Source organism: Protopterus annectens, chromosome 2.part2 (assembly GCF_019279795.1).
Source record: "Protopterus annectens isolate FY-2018-M chromosome 2.part2, PAN1.0, whole genome shotgun sequence".
Taxonomy (NCBI): Eukaryota; Metazoa; Chordata; order Ceratodontiformes; family Protopteridae; genus Protopterus; species Protopterus annectens.
Window position 1 is genome coordinate 712,383,783 of NC_056730.1, and position 18,896 is coordinate 712,402,678.

Sequence of the window (18,896 nt, forward strand, 5' to 3'; positions counted from 1 at the left end):
CTCCTTCCTGGGATCTCAATTTTGTGTTGGAAAAGCTTACTTTACCTCCTTTTGAACCTGCAGCTACGTCTGAGTTGAAGTTTTTGTCCTGGAAGACTGCTTTTTTGTTGGCCATTACGTCTGCTAGGAGGGTATCTGAATTACAGGCTCTCATGGCAGTTGAACCCTTCCTGATATTCCATAAGGATAGGGTGTCCTTGCGTACTAACCCTACTTTTATGCCTAAAGTTATTTCTAATGTGGCCTTAAACCAGTCTATTCATTTGCCTACTCTTTATGCTGATCCCCAAAATAAAGGGGAAAAAGTCTTGCATTCTTTGGATATTCACAGGCAGTTACGCTGTTATTTGAGCAGAACTAAAGAATTCAGGCAGACTCAACAGTTATTTATTTCTTTTGCTTTGGGTTCACAGGGGAAGGCTGTTTCTAAGCAAACTATTTCTAAGTGGATTGGCCATTGTATTGCTTTGTGTTATTCTCATCATGGAAAGGATGTTCCTGCTGGGATCAGACCTCATTCCACTAGGGCTACCGCCACATCTACTGCCTTTTTAAGGGGGATAGCTACTAAGGATATTTTGGAGGCAGCTACTTGGAGTTCAGTGCACACTTTTACTAAACATTACCATCTCCCTCTTTATTCTAAGTCTAGGGCTGGGTTTGCCACTGCAGTTTTACAGGGCATGTTGGCAGCTCCTAATGCTTTTAGTTTGCCAGCCTCCCTTTACCTTTGCTTTGGGATTCTACCCACAGGTTATGACTGCAGCAATGTGAGACGAAGAACATAGTACAGTTTTGTACCTACCATAAATGTAGATGTTCGAGGATCCACATTGCTGCAGTCCAATTTTCCCTCCCTCCTTCCCCTCTATAGTTTGGGGTTGCTGTGTTTCTTTTGGGATAATTTTTATTTTATCTATGTTGGTTGTTGGGTATTTTCTATTTTGGCTATGGCCTTTCCTTTTTAGGCCTTCTGACATCTGGGGCAAGAAAGACTGAGGATATGGCGTCGGTCATGCGCTTAAGTACTACTGCGTACTGACGTCAGCTCTGAGCGACCATGACCAACGCCAGCCTAACACTTTGGTATTCAGGCCGACCGAGGACAGCGGACTACCCACAGGTTATGACTGCAGCAATGTGGATCCTCGAACATCTACATTTATGGTAGGTACAAAACTGTACTTTTTCAAATGTAACAAAATAAAAAAGTACCTAGATTCATCAGAGCTGCACAGTCAAATACAGTATTAACAGTTAATACCACAAAAGGTTTTAAGTGTATATATTGTAGGAGTTTGTCTTATTTAGCCTCAGATTTGGGCAGGTAGCATTGAGGGCTCATTAAGATGGTATCTTAAATACCATATTTTTGGAAGGTCTGTTTTTTTTAAATCACTTGGCTCAATTTTCACTTTTCAGAGATTACTTAGCTACTGATTTGTTTATTATTTTACCCATAACGCTATTTAATCTGCAATGTTTATACTACTTTTTATCTTACTTTGTTGTAAGATGCCTTAACTATCTAACTAGGCAAATAGCATAGCTAAGTTTGGTTTTAGAGGGGTAATGATTTAAATCACTTAACATATGAGAGATGAATAAATAAGTAAATGACAATCAAGTGAAAAGTTGAAGCATTACTTTGGCTAGGAAGGACATGGGTAGTGTATGTGGCTCTACATTTAGGAGGTTGCAAGATTAAGGAGGCTGAATGGAAGTAAAATTAGCTAAAATTATATTTTACTTTATATCAGGCGTAGGCAACCTATGGCATGAGTGCCAAGCATGGCATGTGGAGCGAATTTCAATGGCACGCTGACTGCGTGTGAGAGATTGGAGAGAGAGTGAGTGAAAGTATGAAAGCTGAAGAGACTGTGTGGTTGGGCAATTGGAGTGGGTGAATGCATGTATGAAAGCTGAAGAGACTGTATGGGTGAGCGATCAGAATAAGTGAGTGAATGCATGTATGAAAGCAGAAACGACTGTGTGGGTGAGCGATTAGAATGAGTGAGTGAATGCATGTATGGAAGCAGAAGTGACTGTTTGTGAGAGATCAGCGAGAGTGAGTGAGTGAATGCATGTATGAAAGCTGAAGAAACTGTGTGTGTGTGTGTGTGTGTGTGTGTGTGTGTTTGTGTGTGTGTGTGTGTGTGTTTGTGAGTGAACCCACTATTCCGCATTGAACAGAAGTGGCTCCGCTTCATGATTTTTGATTGGCTCACATACTGGTATACGAGCCAATCAAAAATCGCAAAGTGGAGCCACTTCTATTCAGTGAGGAACAGCCTGGGCTGAATAGAATGACATTGTTTTTTTGGTCACCTACCTGTCATTGGTACAACACTACTAAAAGGTTGCCGACCCCTGCTTTATACCATGCAATCTGCAGCAGTCTAGAATTTTAATATACTGGTTTTCCTATGCATTATATTTCTTTGCAACGTTTGATTGTCCTTATCCATTTGCATAAAATATTACACAGGAAAAATATAAAATTGCAGTCTCTTACTCTAAAATCATTTTTCTGCATTTTAGGCACTGAGGTATTCATATTTTCATGTTGGTCAGGCACTGGGTACACCTCACCAAATACTAGACAAAGGAAGGCCACACAAAGGAAAACAAGAACAACAATCATCAGTTGACATAAGACCTGTACCTCCTCCTCAGCCTCAAAATCTTTCTCACCCTGCTACCAGACCTTTGATGCCAATCCAGCAGTTGCAACATGCATCGCATCCACCAAAGTCTAATCCTCATCAAGATGGGATGGTGTCCACAGTGGAAGAGAAAAAAATATCTCGGCAGCCTTTGTTACCAGCAATAAAAAATAAAGCTGCTAAGCAGGTAGGTTCTGCTGTAGAACACTCTTCATAATTAAATCATTCTGGCAGCTCTTGTGTATAGTTCATATTACATGCTAGTTTAGTGACTGCTATGATTCTGCAGCAATAGTAGATAAAAGTTATCTGAAAAAATGTCCCATACCTAGACAGTAGTCAGAGAAATGTTAATGGGGTGCATTACCTAGATCTAGACAGCAGTAACTAGAGAAAGGTTATCTGAGTGCGTTTTAAACCTAGACAGTATTAGTAGAGAAAGATTATCTGTATGCGTGTCCCAAACCTAGAAAACAGTAGAAGAATAAAGTTATTTGAGTGCATGTTCCAAACCTAGACAGCAGTAGTAGAGAAAGATAACTGAGAACGTGTTCCAAACCTGACCTGCCATAAGTCCAGGCAGAAGGAAGATCAATAATCTTTTCATGTGTTCATTGGTCTCCATGTTATTGTAACTGAAGAGGCATTCTATTTGAGGGGATTGCATCTTGTGCAGTGCTGCTTTTCAATAGAATCAGATTTGGAGGGAATGCAGTATGAAATTGTGAAACATCAGGTTTTTATTGATCTTCTTGAAAATGTTAACTGAGGATCTGTTCCTTTAATCACATTGGCAGGTCTAACTATTATCTAAAATGTAAAGTTTTTGGCTTTTGCATAGAAAGGGGATGGGGTATTTTCCATATTGATTGTGTTTCATCTTTCTCATTGTTTTGCTGAGACCTATGATCTGGTTAGCAGTTATACTGACCTTTTCAAACACTATTGGCAAAGTGTGCAATCTATAAAGCTTTCTGTAGTAGGCAAACAAAATAACAGAACTAGTGTTTCAGCAAACATACCTCCTTGTCAAATGAGATCCCCTTTCTTGACCTCAGACTGATGCCAGGAGTATCAGGAGAAGATGAAGGTGTTGGAGGCTGTACACAGATGGTGCCTTCCTCAAGGTGGGTTTTCTTAGTGGACCCATTTTCCTTCAAGGCTACTAGCTCGCTCCAGTGAGCTACAAACAATGAGGAGTGTCATTGGGTATCTGCACTTGTACCTTGTTTGAGTGGATTGAGAATGCTGTTCCCTAGCCTAAATTCATGGAGTTGTCCATTGACCTCCTTGGTGAGTATAGTAGTCATACTCATTATTATCCTAATATTCTCCCCCTCCCTCCCCCCAGGTCCAGCAGAGCAGAGGAGGGTTTGCTAGATCTAACAAGTGCAAACAGCCCATCTCCAGATTTGGAAGTTTGCCTCTGGTTAAGGAAGTGCAGATTAAACTTTACCCCCCCCCCCAAAGGGCCCATATCTATACAGGAAAATGAAGAGTCCCTGTAAGCATAACTACCAGGTAAAAGCTGCACTCTCTTAAAGCCAAATGCACAGGATCCATGGCACCGGACAACATCCCAAGCTGCGTTTTGCACGAACTTCAGAATGAACTGGCTCCCCACCTAAGCACCATGTTCAATCGTAGCCTTGCATCAGGCTTTGTGCCCACTGAATGTTGCATAGCAACAGTTATCCCACTCCAAAAGGGGGAGCCACCACTGATCCCTGGACCTACCGCCCTATTTGCCTGATGAGCCTGGTCTGCAAGCCCATGGAACATGTCATCATGGAACTCATAAACAAAGACATTGGTAACCTCCAGATTCTGGACTCCACCCAGTTCGGGTTTGTGAAATGCAGATCATGCCTCCTGAAACTGATCAACTTCTTTGAGGCAGTCACCAAAGCCGTAGACAAGGGTAAGGTGGTTCACACAGCCTATCTTGACCTCACCAAGGCTTTTAGCACCACACCCCATTCTGGAATTATAGCTAAACTCACTAAACTAGGTATAAATCTCTACGTCACAAAATGGGTTGCCAACTGGCTCATTGACAGAACCCACACTGTAAAAGTTGCAGACTTCAAATCTGACTTCAAACCAGTGACAAATGGAGTACCACAGGGTTCAGTCCTGGGACCTCTCCTGTTTGTATCTACTTCTCTGAAGTACAGGCTAACACAGAAGGCCTCTGACTAACAAAGTTCACATATGACTGCAAATTAGGAGCCATAGTCGAGACCCCAAATGATGTGAACAACCTACAGAAGGGCCTCACTGAGACAGATGCCTGGTGTCAGAGCCATGGCCTCAAGCTCAATGGCAAAAAGTGCATTGTCATCCCCTTTGGTAAAAAATCTATACCCATGAACTACCACATAGGCAGCAGTCTACTTAATACCGAATGTGTGATAAGAGACCTTGGGACTCAGGTGGACATTAGTCTCTCCTTTGATAATCACATCACCACAGTAGTCAGGAAGTCCTTCAAAATGGCGCACACACCACAAAAGGGTTCTCATTCAGGAAAAAAGAGGTCATTGTTCCCCTCTACTCGACACTCATTAGACCCATTATAGAGTACAATGCCCCTTTTGGAATGTACCTCAGAAGACATTTGCAGCAGCTGGAAAGGCCACAGAAGTACCTCACAAAGAGGATTACTGGCTTCAAACAGATGCCCTACACTAACCATCTCAAAAAACTCCAGCTTTACTCCGTAGCATATCGTGATGTCTGCCTAACATATAAAGCTATGTCAGATCCAGAGCTGTTGGACATGCTACACCTAAAGAAATCCCAATCCCTCCAAGCTACACGCTCTAGGGACCTAAACCTTGTCACCACAATAAACAGGACATGCTGGAGGGATAGATTCCTGTCACAGGGACTTCTCATACTCTGGAACAAGTTACCCATCTATGTCAAGTAAAGCTCCTCATTATCACTCTTCAAGATAAATCTTGATGAGTGGATGGGAAATAGGAAATACACCATGGGGATCACTTCTGTGGCTCAGCTCGACAGTGGCACAGGAAAATAACTTTCTTGGGTGGCATAAGCCAGGGAACCTTGTTGGCTAGGCTTACTTAGATCCTTGGGCCGATAGCCTAGTACCTACCTATGAACCTTACTTTGGCTTTCAGCTTTGACAGTGGGTTACAATGTGGTTTGCTCTAATTTTCACTTTGCAGAAGCTATGGCAAGGACAACAGGTGTGGTCTTGTGATCACATAATATGATTTAGTTGAGGCTTCTTCCTTTAAAATGAGTTCAGGTGGCATTCCTGATGTCCCCTTCCAGGCAGCATTCCTGTTCTGGTAGACTACCTTGGAGCTGGTTGAGCACCTTAAAACAGAAAATTGCTTCTGACCATTGTACAGATTTTTTGACACTCCTTGACCATGTCTGCTTCAGGCTGCCCTACTCCTACACAAAGAAGAAACTTCCTTGTAGAATGAGGATTGGCCAGCTACCAAGAGGCAGTCTTCTTTCTCCTTTTTTTTTCATACAAGTCACCTGGGATGCTGGTTCAACTGTCTTATTCCTAACCATTCTTCAGGAGCATCCATGTCTGCTGCTGTGGTTCTCAACCTGTCACAGAAGTCCCTGTCTTAAAAAAATATAAATTTGGCCTCCTTCCTTAAGGATATTATCTATGTTCTTCATATTTTAAATGCATTTGTATAGAACTATTCAAGCCATTCTTGATGAGTCTGGACACCTCCGACATAGCATGGTCTGGGCCTGGAATCCCTGTGACACAGTTGTGAAGATGCTTGTTTAATTACCTCTTTGCTGAAATTTCTTTTCTGCCTTGCACATGATTTTGTTGCATATTCTGCTGCAATAAAGAGTTATGACCATGGAGACCAAATTTGAGGCCTGGTTTATTTATTTATTTAATTTTGGACTCTGACCTATGGGGCATGAACTGTGACTTCTCACTAAGATATTTGTTTCTTTGAAAAAAATGCTGGATCACATTGCATTGGAATTGCTTTTCACATTAGATTGACTGAACAATTCACCTTTGCTTATAGTCAGAGAATTTACTGGAAATTTAAGTACACCCAAAAGAGTGGATTCTGGAGCACCAGTGTACTGGCCAAATTTTATCTTTAATTTAATATTTTGTAGTATTCTCAAATTAAATGCGTATAATAAGGTTAATTTTGATTTTATCAAAGAGGCTAGTTTGTTGTAGTTTCATTGCCATATTGTAGACCTTTTAGATCTTTTCCCAGAAAGAGCAGTGATCATTATCCATGCAGTCTTCATGGAGTTGTTTTCAGACACTCAAACTGTGGTTCTCAAAAAAGCCATAGAGGTCCTTCCTACTTTGTAAAAAGGCCAGTGATTCCATTCCCGCCTCTTTATTCCAAAGGTGATAGAAGAAGTCCATCCTATGCTGGACCTTAACAGCTTCATTGGAAACCTTGTGTACATTGGGCTTTAGATTGTAAGTCTCCAGGGGTTCCTGCTTATACTGCTGCTGATTTTTTGGTTAGTGTTCTTGGACATGATGACCAGGGCCAGACCTTAGCAATTGTTGGGTTCAGTTTAGACAGCTTTGGCGGGGCCTGTCTGCTTGACTTCTCCCTTCCAGTACCACTTCAGCTGTCCCTCCACTTGCTGATTTCCTGGGCTTAAGTCTGTTTCATATTAGGTGTCAAGAATATATGCTGTAATTGTGTACAAAAATAAAACAATATGTTCATTAATTAGCTTCTATTTTGTCATAATATATGTTAAATAATAAACTGTTGGACTCCTGGATTACCCACAGATCTTGGATCTTCTGTAGTTCCTCTCTCTGGGTTTGTTTAACTAGTTCAGACACATTGTAAGGGGTGTATTTGATAGGCTTACTCAGTATTTGTGTCTACATGGTACTTCATCGGGGGTATACCCTGGCCTTCCTGTAAACCTGTTCCCAAACTCTGTATGATTGCTTCGATCTCCTGAACCTGGGTAGGAAGTAGTTATACACTTACTTCCTTGTCTTTCTCCCACATACTAATTTTTATTTTGTTTCTCTTTTCTGTCTCTTTCTTTCCTCAGTTGACTCATGCCTTACTTTACTTCACATCTCATGCCCAACAGTTGTACATGTTATAAATACTTTGCATTTGTGTATTATTTTCTCCTTAGAAACATTTATAGTGTCTAATGATAAGACCGTGTACAGGTACTCTTCACTGTTTTACTGACTCTTGCACTGTGCCTATTGTGCTTGTGTACATTTGTTATAACTGTCATCCTTACTACTTCCTCTCTGAAGTTTGCTTTTATATTACCATTGTTGCAGTGATACTAATTCAAGTATATTGCTTTTTTGGTTGCATTCTGTAGTGCTGAGACCGAATATGGTCTAGATGTATGCGTGTTCTGCCTTGGTTAACCTTTTAAATAAGAGACTTGTCTGAAAGTTAAGTACTCTACGTAGTCCATCATCTTTGAGAGTTGCTGCAGACAATAACAAACAAGCCATGCTGCTGGGAAGCAGGCTTAGTTTGAAACATGAAGCCTGGTTTGGCTCTGTGTCCTGTTTACTCTTTCATTTGGTTATTAGATGGGATATTTTCAGACACCTTAATGGTTATGGACTGATATGCTGGGTATGACAACCTTGTATTTCTAAAGTTTAGCAACCTTGTATTTCTAAAGTTTAGCCAAACAATCACTTATGTTGTGCTGTTGAAGTCATAAGACTAAAACATGCATGGCCACAGCTAGTGGAGTTTGGCTTTATTTGTTTATTTTTTTATTTTACATTTATTAACCGGGTTGGTCTGACTGAGCTAAGTAGCCCTTTTTCAGCGGAGGTCCAGGGAGAAAAGCTCCAACAGATTATACATAATTAAGCATATGCAAAAACATTTAAGCAGAGAAAAAGAATAATCTAGAATGTATACGTTAAGAAATTAATGAATGTGTCAGTAATACAGAAATATAACAGTAATTGGTAGGAGGCTATACACTGCATATTAACATCACAATAATTAAACAATAAACTCACTCATCATATTTATTGCTCACATTCAAATCAGAGAGTAGTAAACAGAATGAAAATAACAGAGCAGTGTTATAGTAGGGACGTCTGTAAGATATAAACAGGACAGTTGGTGGAGATATTGGTCTGAATTTGTCCCTTAGCAGACTTAAAAAGAAAAAGTTATGGGCATTCAGAACCACCATATAGCTGAAACACCTGATGATCATAAGGGGTCATTTCCATATATCCCATTATCCTCTTTTACAAGAGGTTTTAAGGAATCACATAGTGAAAAAATGTAGCTTGGCTAGGACTTTCTTGTAAGTTTTAACTAATTGGTTTGGCTGTGTCCTGTTTACTCTTTTATTTAGTTGAAACATGAAACCTGGTAAAATCTTTAGACTCATCACGGTCCCCAGCTCTCACCTCCCATGCTTAATGTCCTTGGATGCCAGGAAGTCCTGGACAAATGAGTTAGTGAGGCTGCACTTAATTGTTGTTGAAGACTTGAGGGACAAAAAAAAACATGAATAATTTCTAGCCTCCATTATATGTTCTTATCACATAATACCTTTTTCTTCCTTTATGGACTTTATCACCTGCAGTTCTGAATGGTTAGAGTTCATTGCTCAGTTACTTCTTGTACCCTGATACAGTCAGTACTTTTCCACAAAAGCACATAAATATGTTTTTTCAGGATTATCATCACTTTAGCAGTAGTATTGGTGATAATATCTAGCCTTCCCTTAGAAATGATATTGACAAGTCATATTTAAGTATTTATAAAGTTAGGTAAGAAGACTAATATATGCATAGCTTTTCTAGCCATATCCCAGATCACAAAGGCTGCAGTAAGAATTGTATGAGGGGGTAATTTAGAGTAGTCGCCAAGGATATGGGGATAACTTAGAAACCCCCAGAGTTTGTTCAGATTTCTATAAAGTACATCCTTTCACAACTCCTACTCAATCCAGCCCAACCAATTTCTAAATTAGTTTTTGCTTGCCCCATAGTATTGTATGTTACTCTGAAACTGTAATACCCCTCCAGTACATTGATGAGTCATACCATTTCTGTTAGTGCTTGTTCACTTTTGGACAAGTGAATACTTTTTTTTCTGTCCACTTCCTCTTCGCACCACTCAATATTCAAATCTTACGTTTTAGTTTTCTGGGCATATTTTTTTTTTTCTGTCTGTGACTGCAGAAAACATTTGCCTGCCACAGTGCTGAACTGGTAACATTCGTCATAAGTCTTATTGATCAGACGTTACCTCACATCACAGTGTCTTTTTTTTTTTTAATACTTCCTCATGAAAACCCATAGTGACATTATCCATAACCAAGGTGCGGTTTCTTGCAATAACTGTAACTTTTGCTCCCACATTTGTAACATCAACATGTTTGTCCATCCAGTTACTTCCCAATATTATATTTGATGTAGCTGCATAGTATGCACACTTTTACATTCATGGTTCTTTTTGTATATACCCCTAGTTTGAGGGGGGGGGTGTCAGAAATTTCACTGAAAGAAATGAGATTAAAATGGATCATTAAACTCCAGGCACATGTAAGTCCAGGTTTGAATGATTAAATTCCCTTAAAACCTGTCCTTAAGAACATGAGATTGATAGTTGGTTGAATTTTTAAAATAATTTTTATAGATGACCTTATTTATATTTATGTTTTTATAACTGCTTGTGCTTTTGTTTCTTCATATAGTTATAACAAGAGTTTTAACAGTGTTACACACACTTGTATTAATATTGTTTTACCAAGCTACGCTGTTATATATATATATATATATATATATATATATATATATATATATATATATATATATATATATAAGGTGAGCAGTGATTTATGGTGTGTATATGGTCTGAGGAAGCCTTTTGGCGAAAGTGCTTACCTATTTCTTGTGTCGAATAAAATGCTTGGATTTTACTAAGGATTTATGTTTTGTGAAGTCAACACAACTATCGTGTCTGGTCTGTTTGACTTTTTGGATGTTCAAGATTTTGCTCTGCATAGGGTTGTCCCTAGGCTATATCGTTTATTTCACTTAGCTTTTTATCTGCAACTTGCCTAGGAGCATCAATTTCTTGGTGGTCTTTTTTGTTATTTTTTGCATAAACTTCCTGATATTTGTTTTCATTCTTTTTATTGTAATTATATTCATTAGCAGTCAATCATAACCCTGTGTCAGCAAGAGAAAAAAAAATAGACCCTCTCTATCAGTCTTCAAATTAAGCCTTGTTTTATTTTCTGAAACCATAACTAGAGAGGTGCACAAAACCATATGGTTAATTCAGTCATTTCTGAATACTGTGGAAGCATGAGCAGCTAACACTATGAGCTATACAAGAAGCATGAAGTTGCAGTTACTAGTATTATTCGACAAGCCACTAATGCAGTGCATGGAGGGAAGTATCCGCTGCACTGAGATTTGTAACTAATATGAGAGCAAAACCTACCAGTAGGAAAATGCCTTCCACTTTTCTATAGTGTCTCTCTGGCAGATGTCTGGGTCATATAAGGCATATGAACCCTGCCATAGCCTAATGCCAGGCTCCCAGTGGGAGAGGGGCTCTGTTGGACCAGATAGGTCCAGATGGCCTAAGAATGGCCTGTAAGATAAACATAGCCTGACTCCTCACTGAGGAATCCAGACAGGAGCTTCCCTTCAGTTTTTTAGGTGGGCACTGCTTTCAGTACTAGTACTAGCATTTGTTCTGTTTATTGCACCCAAAGTTTCTACATACATCCATATTGCTGTTGAGTTGCAGCTGACTCTTGTAGTGACCCAATGAACAAACTTCACCTTCCACATTCCAGGGTGCTTGTTTTGTGGAGATTTTACAGGAGAATCAACCTACATATGATCCTCTACCTAGAGAATTAATGCGGGACACCATGCTCTCCTTTGGTTGCAGGCCCTGGGAATCTCTTTAAATTGGGGCAAGTCATCTTAGAGCCCTAAAGAGAAGATTGCCTTTTTCAAAGTAAAATTGGACAATTTTCTGTGTTTGATCTTCTTTTCTGAAGAGAGGGTCATAAGATTGTGCCATTGACATCTTCCAGGCTCAGACTGTCTTTCATCATCTGGGCTTGGTGATAGCCACAGTCTTCAAAGCTGCACGTTCATTCTTGATGGTGTGTTTATTGCAGTGGATTGTGGGGCTGAATTATTATTTATTCTTGGATGATCCACTGTTGTCAGACCTATTTTATCAGGCTTTTGAGTGGTGAACCTTACTTAACAGTCTTATTGTATAACTCCTGACTATGGATGCTTTCTCTAGTGGAATGGGAAGTGGAGCCCTGCTCCACATTGTTTCATGGAAAGTTGAGCCTAAGTTGAACCTCTCCAAAGTAGAGGGTTCCACATAAACCATCTGGAGCTGCAGGCATTGTTTCTTACTCTGAAGAAATTGGAAGGGGGAGATTAGATTAGAGATTAAAAAAACCCTCCTTTTGCATTTGGACAATTGGTTACATGTGAACAAAAAAAAGTAGCATGCATGTAGCAGTAATCATTATCCCCTTGCTTGCAGAGAAGTGATGTAGATGTGACAGTGGGCCTACACCCACTGTATAAGTGGTAAATCTGCTATGTGTTCTACCTCATCACCCATTCCACTGGAATTAAATGGGTTGTTGCTGGAGTGGGACTAACCTATCCTCCACATGGGACAATTATTTTTTCCACCTGCTTCAGTCTGCAAGTCAGGAGGGAATTTGATGTTGGATGCATTGTCTCTCTTTTCCCACCACAAGGAAGATTCCTGCGCATCTTTCCCCTTTCAGAAAAGAAAGGAAAGAAAACATCCTTGCCGTGTGTTGGCTGCTTAGAAGAATGATGTCTTTGTTTTTTATGTCCCTGGTAGTGCTGGAATCTTTTCTGGTAGAAGCCAAGGTAATTCTGTTCACTGGGGAGATAAATGGGTGCACATTGGTGATTGTCTCCTTGCTTAGATCCATTGCTCCTGCTCAACCTCCTGGGCAGAGTCTCAGAGGTACACGGGGCTGCTCCAAAGCCTTCCACTTGGCAAGGAGTAAAAAAAGTCTTTGGGTAGAAGAGAAACTGATGCAATCTCATTCATTCATTCATTCAAAATGTAGATGATTTTAACACATCACCGACAGCTAGATGACTTGGGACTCAGTTATTTCATGATTATGGTACATGATATGATGTTTTCTGTCTGTGATGACCTACTATGGAATAAGTGTTGCCTTGTACTAGTCCGTTAACCAGTTTTTGAAAGAGGTTTTGCATATTTGACTTCCTTTAGAAGCATAAACGTCAAGACTGTTGGACTTGTCTCTCTCCAATTCAAACTGGCTAGGTTGGTATTTCTGAAAATCTTCTCTTGCAAGATTTTCTTACTGACCATCATCTGCGTTCAGGGGATCTGTGAGATTAAAGCTGTTATTTGTAGGACACTAGTTTTGATATATAAGGATCATGGATTCCTTAGAATTAGTGTACAATTCCATCCAAAAGTGATGTCACATTTGTCCTTAAACTGTTCCCTTGCGGTCCTCGTTTTCTTTCTTGATGGCAGACATCGGCTCATTTTCTAGCTAGAGAGGGTGCTTGAATTTTAGTGGACCAGATAGCTTTTTTTGACTCCTTTGCTTCTTGGAGGGAGGAGTTTGTGGGGCAAAAGAAGCCCTTTTCTAGTGGATTGAAAAGTACATTGCATTTAATATTTTGTGATTGACCATTCTTTGGAAAGTGTTGTTGAAGACTACTCCACTAACCACTTTTTCAGTAATTGTAGCATGCATCTTGTATGAACATCTGTTTTGCAGTAACTAAGGCATTTATTCATTCCTTCCCAAACTTTATAGCTAGGACCTATAGTAGCAATTTAATGTTTTTTGGTACCATTGTGTTGTAGACTTTGGCCTTCTGTACTTTGCCTTTGTGGACATCCTCCAGCTTCCTGAGAGGTTTATTGTTCACAACTTGAGGTTCTTTGCAACAGTAGCCACTACACTAGACTTTGGTTAGATGCATCAGTTTGTACTTGCCATATCAGTTGATCTGTATGTGGACCTTCTGAAGTGGATACTACTTTACTTTCCTACTGTTTTGCTATTTTTGGATGTCCTTCTCATCCAGTATCTGCAGACAAACTCTCCTTTAATTCTTGTAAACTGTATTTTTGTCTTCTTGCTGCTTGTGCTTGCATACATAGATGGTGGTTGAACTGAGGAGCTGAGGGGCTGTACATGTATGCTAGCATGACTTATTGGCAGGAGAATCTTTTTACCCATGAATGTAGGAATGGGACAAAAAAAACATTGCCAGTCTGAGGAGCAGAAGGGAAATTCCAACAGTTACCACTGCAAAATACCTCCTTCTTAGATTAACTGAGCTTTTTGTTCTTCAGAAAAGTGTCCCCTTTCTCTCTGAACAAAGGTTATGACTTCCTGAAAATTCTTAGTGGCTAGACCTAATTTTTCATATTATTTACACTAGCCTAACTTGACCATAGGTGGATAGAAAAGAGGATATTGAAATGCAGAGCAGAGCTTCTTGCAGTGTCACGTATGCTGTTGGGCACTTGTGGGATATTTTTGTAATTCCCTAACTGGGTGGAGTTGCTCACATAACATGTATCATTGCAAAGTCAGCTTTAGCTGTAAACTATAATGCCAGATTTTTTAAACAGAAAAATCTTTATTGAATTATTACTTATGACATAGGCAGTCATACATTTATATAAATGAAAAACTATATTGATATTTTTAGTTGCAAATGTACATTACATATAATCTTCTGTACAGTCATTGTCAATTGAACATTACTTAGCTCATTCAATTCCTGCCTTCCCTTAAACCTCATTCCTCATCCAAAACATTATTTGTATATGTTGTTCCCACAGTTCCCATTGTTTCTGCGTAATTTGCTCCTACCCTTTTCTAAAAATCCCACTTTCACTTCTTTTATGTCAGTATATTCTCTACTAATACAGTTGGTTTAGACCATGATTTTCAATTTCTAGTAATTGCTTTTTTGGCAGCCACTAGAATTAAACTCTGCAAGAACTTGATATATCTAGGCAATTCAGATCCTATGTCACAACTGAAAAAAAAAATTATTTCCTTAGTTAAACCATTTTGCTCACCCAGTATTTTTAACAGAGTAGTCTGCAAGGAATTTGTAAAGTCTGCCGTCTCATTAGACTCCCCAAAAATATTTTCCCAGTTACCTCTTTCTTCCCCATCGCACCTCTATAATTTGAAATCTACCTCAGGAAAAATTCTTTGGAGTCTGCTTGGGGTATAAAAATATCTATGAAAATACTTCCAAGCAAAATCTTATATCTTCTAAATTTTGTTGCATATTTGGGAGCCATACATATATACTCCCATTGTTTCTTTGTGAGTTACTTACCCAGTCTTTCTTCTCGAACCTTTTTAACCTCATCTGATTCCTATATTTTTCATGCAATATTTTATATGCCCTACTAATTATCCCTTTTCTAACAGCAGCTTCTGTTCTAGATTCGATTAAAAACTCTACACGTGCTGGTCATTCACTTAGAATCCACCTATTCCATTGTCTTTGCCTATACTCTATCAATCCTTATAGGGAAGACAGTCTGTAGCCTGCAGTCCAATTGTCTTCTTGGCCTCTTCCAATTCTCTTACCGTTCCCACTCTTAATTATTTGCACCCAATACCTTGGTTCCTTTGCCAGTTTTCTTCAGTAAATTCCAGCACCCTCTTGCCTGTTCTGTGTATTTCTAATTGCAGTCATCCTGATAAGCAGAATCTCCTTTCTCCATTCCCATGTTGCCTTAGTTGTTAGAATACTTTCTGCTAATATATGAATATAATATTCTGTACTGCTGCTGTTATTCTCCTTAAGGATCTGCATCTAAAATCCCAGTCTTTCCTTATTTCTTGAGCTTCGGCCTGTTTCATTGCCATCCCTTTTTGCTTTGAATTATAGCTTTCTCCTTGTGCTGTATGTAAAGCTTCAACTATGTAGCTCTGAAATTTCTCCAACTCAAATATTCTTAAAGCAGCTTCTTCAGTTTACTCTTGCCCCCTTTCCCTCCCAGATAAAATCATTCATGTCTTTATTAATTGCTATCCACAGCTTCTCCTAGTTGATACAGCTCTGCCTGACCAGTGTATCAAACTAAAGGGACTAAAAACATTTTCACTGCTTGTATCTCGCTATCCATGTCCATAAAACAGAGCTTCCAGTTTCTCAGGTTTTGTATTATCTTTTGTTTAGTCTCCTCCCACATATCCTTAGCTGTTGTAATAGAATCCTTTTTAACTCGTACTCCTAAGTAATTCATTTTTATCATGTCCTCATAAATATAGGTACTGCTGAACCAATTTGTGTACTGGTACCGCTATTAACTTTGTTTTATCTTCATTAATTTTGTATCCTGAAAAGACCTGAAACTGTCTCAGAATGTTCCATAACACTGAATTCCTTTTCTGGTTTTATCAATTACAAAATGCTATCTGTAAATAAAGCCAGCTTTTCTTGATTGCCATACCAATTATATTCTTGAATTTCTGAGTCCCTTTTTTGCCCACTGTCTGCTGCTGCTATGCCAAAATATGAAAGAACATATCAGTTTTACTGATGCCATGATCAGTATACTTTTACAATCTGTCCCTTACCTCAGGTTGCTGGAGGCTAGCATTATTGGAATTTTTTCCCCAATAAACGTAGGATTTATTTCAGTTGTTTAAAGCACCACGGTGCCTGCTAGCCTCACATTTGGTGACACTAAGATTCACTTGCAACTGCAAGTGTGCTGATCTATGTCAGCGTGCCTTTACTTGTTCATTTAAAAAGCTAGATCCCCGATTTAAAGGGGTCCCGCTGCCTGGACAAGATACCCATGTGGCAGAAGTCAACTAGGAGCTTCTTCACAGGAGGATCAGTATGTAAGTTGTCTTTACTGTAATGTTGCAAAACTGACATAAAATGAATATAAATACACTGAGTTTGTTCTGATTCAAACATTATGCGCTCACTTACCAGCCTTTTGAAATAAAAAAAAAATAAATAAACTTTAACGCTTTTGTTTTGATTTAAAAAAAATGCAATTTTATTTTTATCCTAATAACACTTAAAATTTTAGATACGCTCATGGTTGCTGGAGGCTAGCAGTATTGGAAGTTTTTTTCCGAGTAAACATAGCATTTATTACCTCAGAAACCCAAGATTACAGCTATTATCTTAAATATGATTTTATCCAAGCTTTCTGGTCTGTTTTACATCACAGTGCCTACATTTCTTAAAACTAGACAAGAAGAAAGAAAAAAGAAGGAAAAGGGGGCACCTATTTAATTTAGTATCCCGATAACACACAATGACTGAAATTGCTTTAATATGTAACATGCAGTGTATTTCACGTTTTATAAAAATACTGTTGTTGTTGTTGTGTCTTTCGGCTTATCCCGGTTAGGGGTTACCACAGCGGAACTCCGGTCCGCTAATGTTTGGTAGTGGATTTTTACGTGCCGAGTTACCAGCCCTGACGCACAACCTTCAATGAATACTGTTTGTTTGTTTGTGTCTTTCGGCTTTTCCCGGTTAGAGGTCGCCACAGTGGAACTCCGGTCCGCAAATGATTGGCAGTAGATTTTTACGTGCTGGCTTGCGGGGCCTAACGCGCAACCTTCAACGAAGGAACGCCCATTCACGCATGTCACCACACAGAAGACGCTCTGAGAATCGAACGGGCAACGTCTAACTGTGAGGTGACAACGCTACCGCAGCACCACCACCGTAGTCGAATACTGTAAAGAACAAAAATTGTTTTACTTAGTTACTGATTCTTTCCTCTTCCCTTCTCTGTAATGTTCTTCCAGACATTACTTACATGAAGTAGGGCATATGCTTTAGAATCCCCTACAAGTTAAACAATGTCATAAAAGTCCAGTATTTCAATTTTTTCTTTTTCAGCCGTATTTCACATATGTGATTGATGGTTTGTAATCCCACATGCAATCATTTATTTCTGAGATGCTGGTTTTCTTCCTGTTGATCTTCTCCCAGCTCCAGTCTGTAATTCATTTCCAATGTAATCCTGTTTTTTCTAATCAACTCCTGTGCTTTTCTCCATATTTCAAACATTTTACTTTGGAATACTGGAAAAGATTTCACTAGCAAAGTCTCTTTCTGAGCTTTATTATCAGAAGAATAAGATGCAGAGTCCCCTTCTGCTTGATAGCTCACTTTTTAAGTTTTTGTATTTGCTTTTTTAGCATGTTCTTCATCACCAAATGACTTTGAATATTCTGAAAATAGCTGGATAGTGCAGCATAAATCTCACACTTGCCTCATGACATTCTCTGATTGGTTGAATGAATTTACTCATCTACTGCCTGGTTCGCAATGAGTATTCATTTTTCACAAACACTCTACTGTCTCTAACTTTTATTACTTTGTCCTTCTTTCACAGTTTTCTCATAATCAGTTTTTTCCAATGGTAGTATTGCATCTTTACCCTTAGAGGTCTTGGTTTCTTTCTTATGTCCAGGTATGGAGCATACACATGATGTGCCTTTTCAGTTAACAACAACTGCTGTGGAGTACCAGTCTGGTTGCTTATTTGTGTGCGCATAAAATTAATACAGGATCTAATGTCAGTTTTCATTCATCCTCACGAATTGGTTCTGGATCCAAGATCCCATCTGACTCTGCTGTCACTACAGCTTGTGGAAAGTTTCAAGCTCTCGAGCTCTCCCCTACCCAGAATGCACTGCCACCCTTCCACCTCAGATCTTGTTTGCCGCTTTTGTGACCATACATGATTACTGAGAGCTCTTGAACATTGCTATTGTTTAGGTGATATTTACCTTATTTTTTATCTGTTCTACCTCCCCTTTCTTTCAAACTTTTTCCTTGATGATCTTCTCTTTTTGTTGCTGCTTTCTTTACAAAAAAAAAAAAAAGAGAGAGAGACTTTTTCTTACTGTTTTTCCCCTACCTAGTCCCTTGTTTTTCTTCCTTGGATTTCCCCCTTTTCTTCCCTTGTCTTCATGTATGAGAAGGTGTTCAAAAAGTGTACCCATTGCTGGCACACAATGCCCCTTTCTGACAGGCATTCTCTTTGTCTATATTGTTTAGGTCCTGAGCACTTGGACCTAGACTGTGAGATTTGTGGGGCTTTTAACCCAAGAGCTATTAATGAAAGGAAAAAAAGTTGATATTAAAAGACCTGCTGCCCTCTT

At 39.2% G+C, this 18,896-nt stretch overlaps 1 protein-coding gene across 1 annotated transcript in view; it reads left to right on the plus strand.

Annotated features, from left to right (window-relative positions):
- Positions 1-18,896, plus strand: part of CILK1 (ciliogenesis associated kinase 1) — a 1,332,417-nt gene that overhangs the window by 941,420 nt on the left and 372,101 nt on the right. Inside the window, exon 10 of the mRNA XM_044064111.1 lies at positions 2,542-2,853. Within this exon, the coding sequence (XP_043920046.1) occupies positions 2,542-2,853 (312 nt within the window). The remainder of the gene's footprint in view (positions 1-2,541; positions 2,854-18,896) is intronic.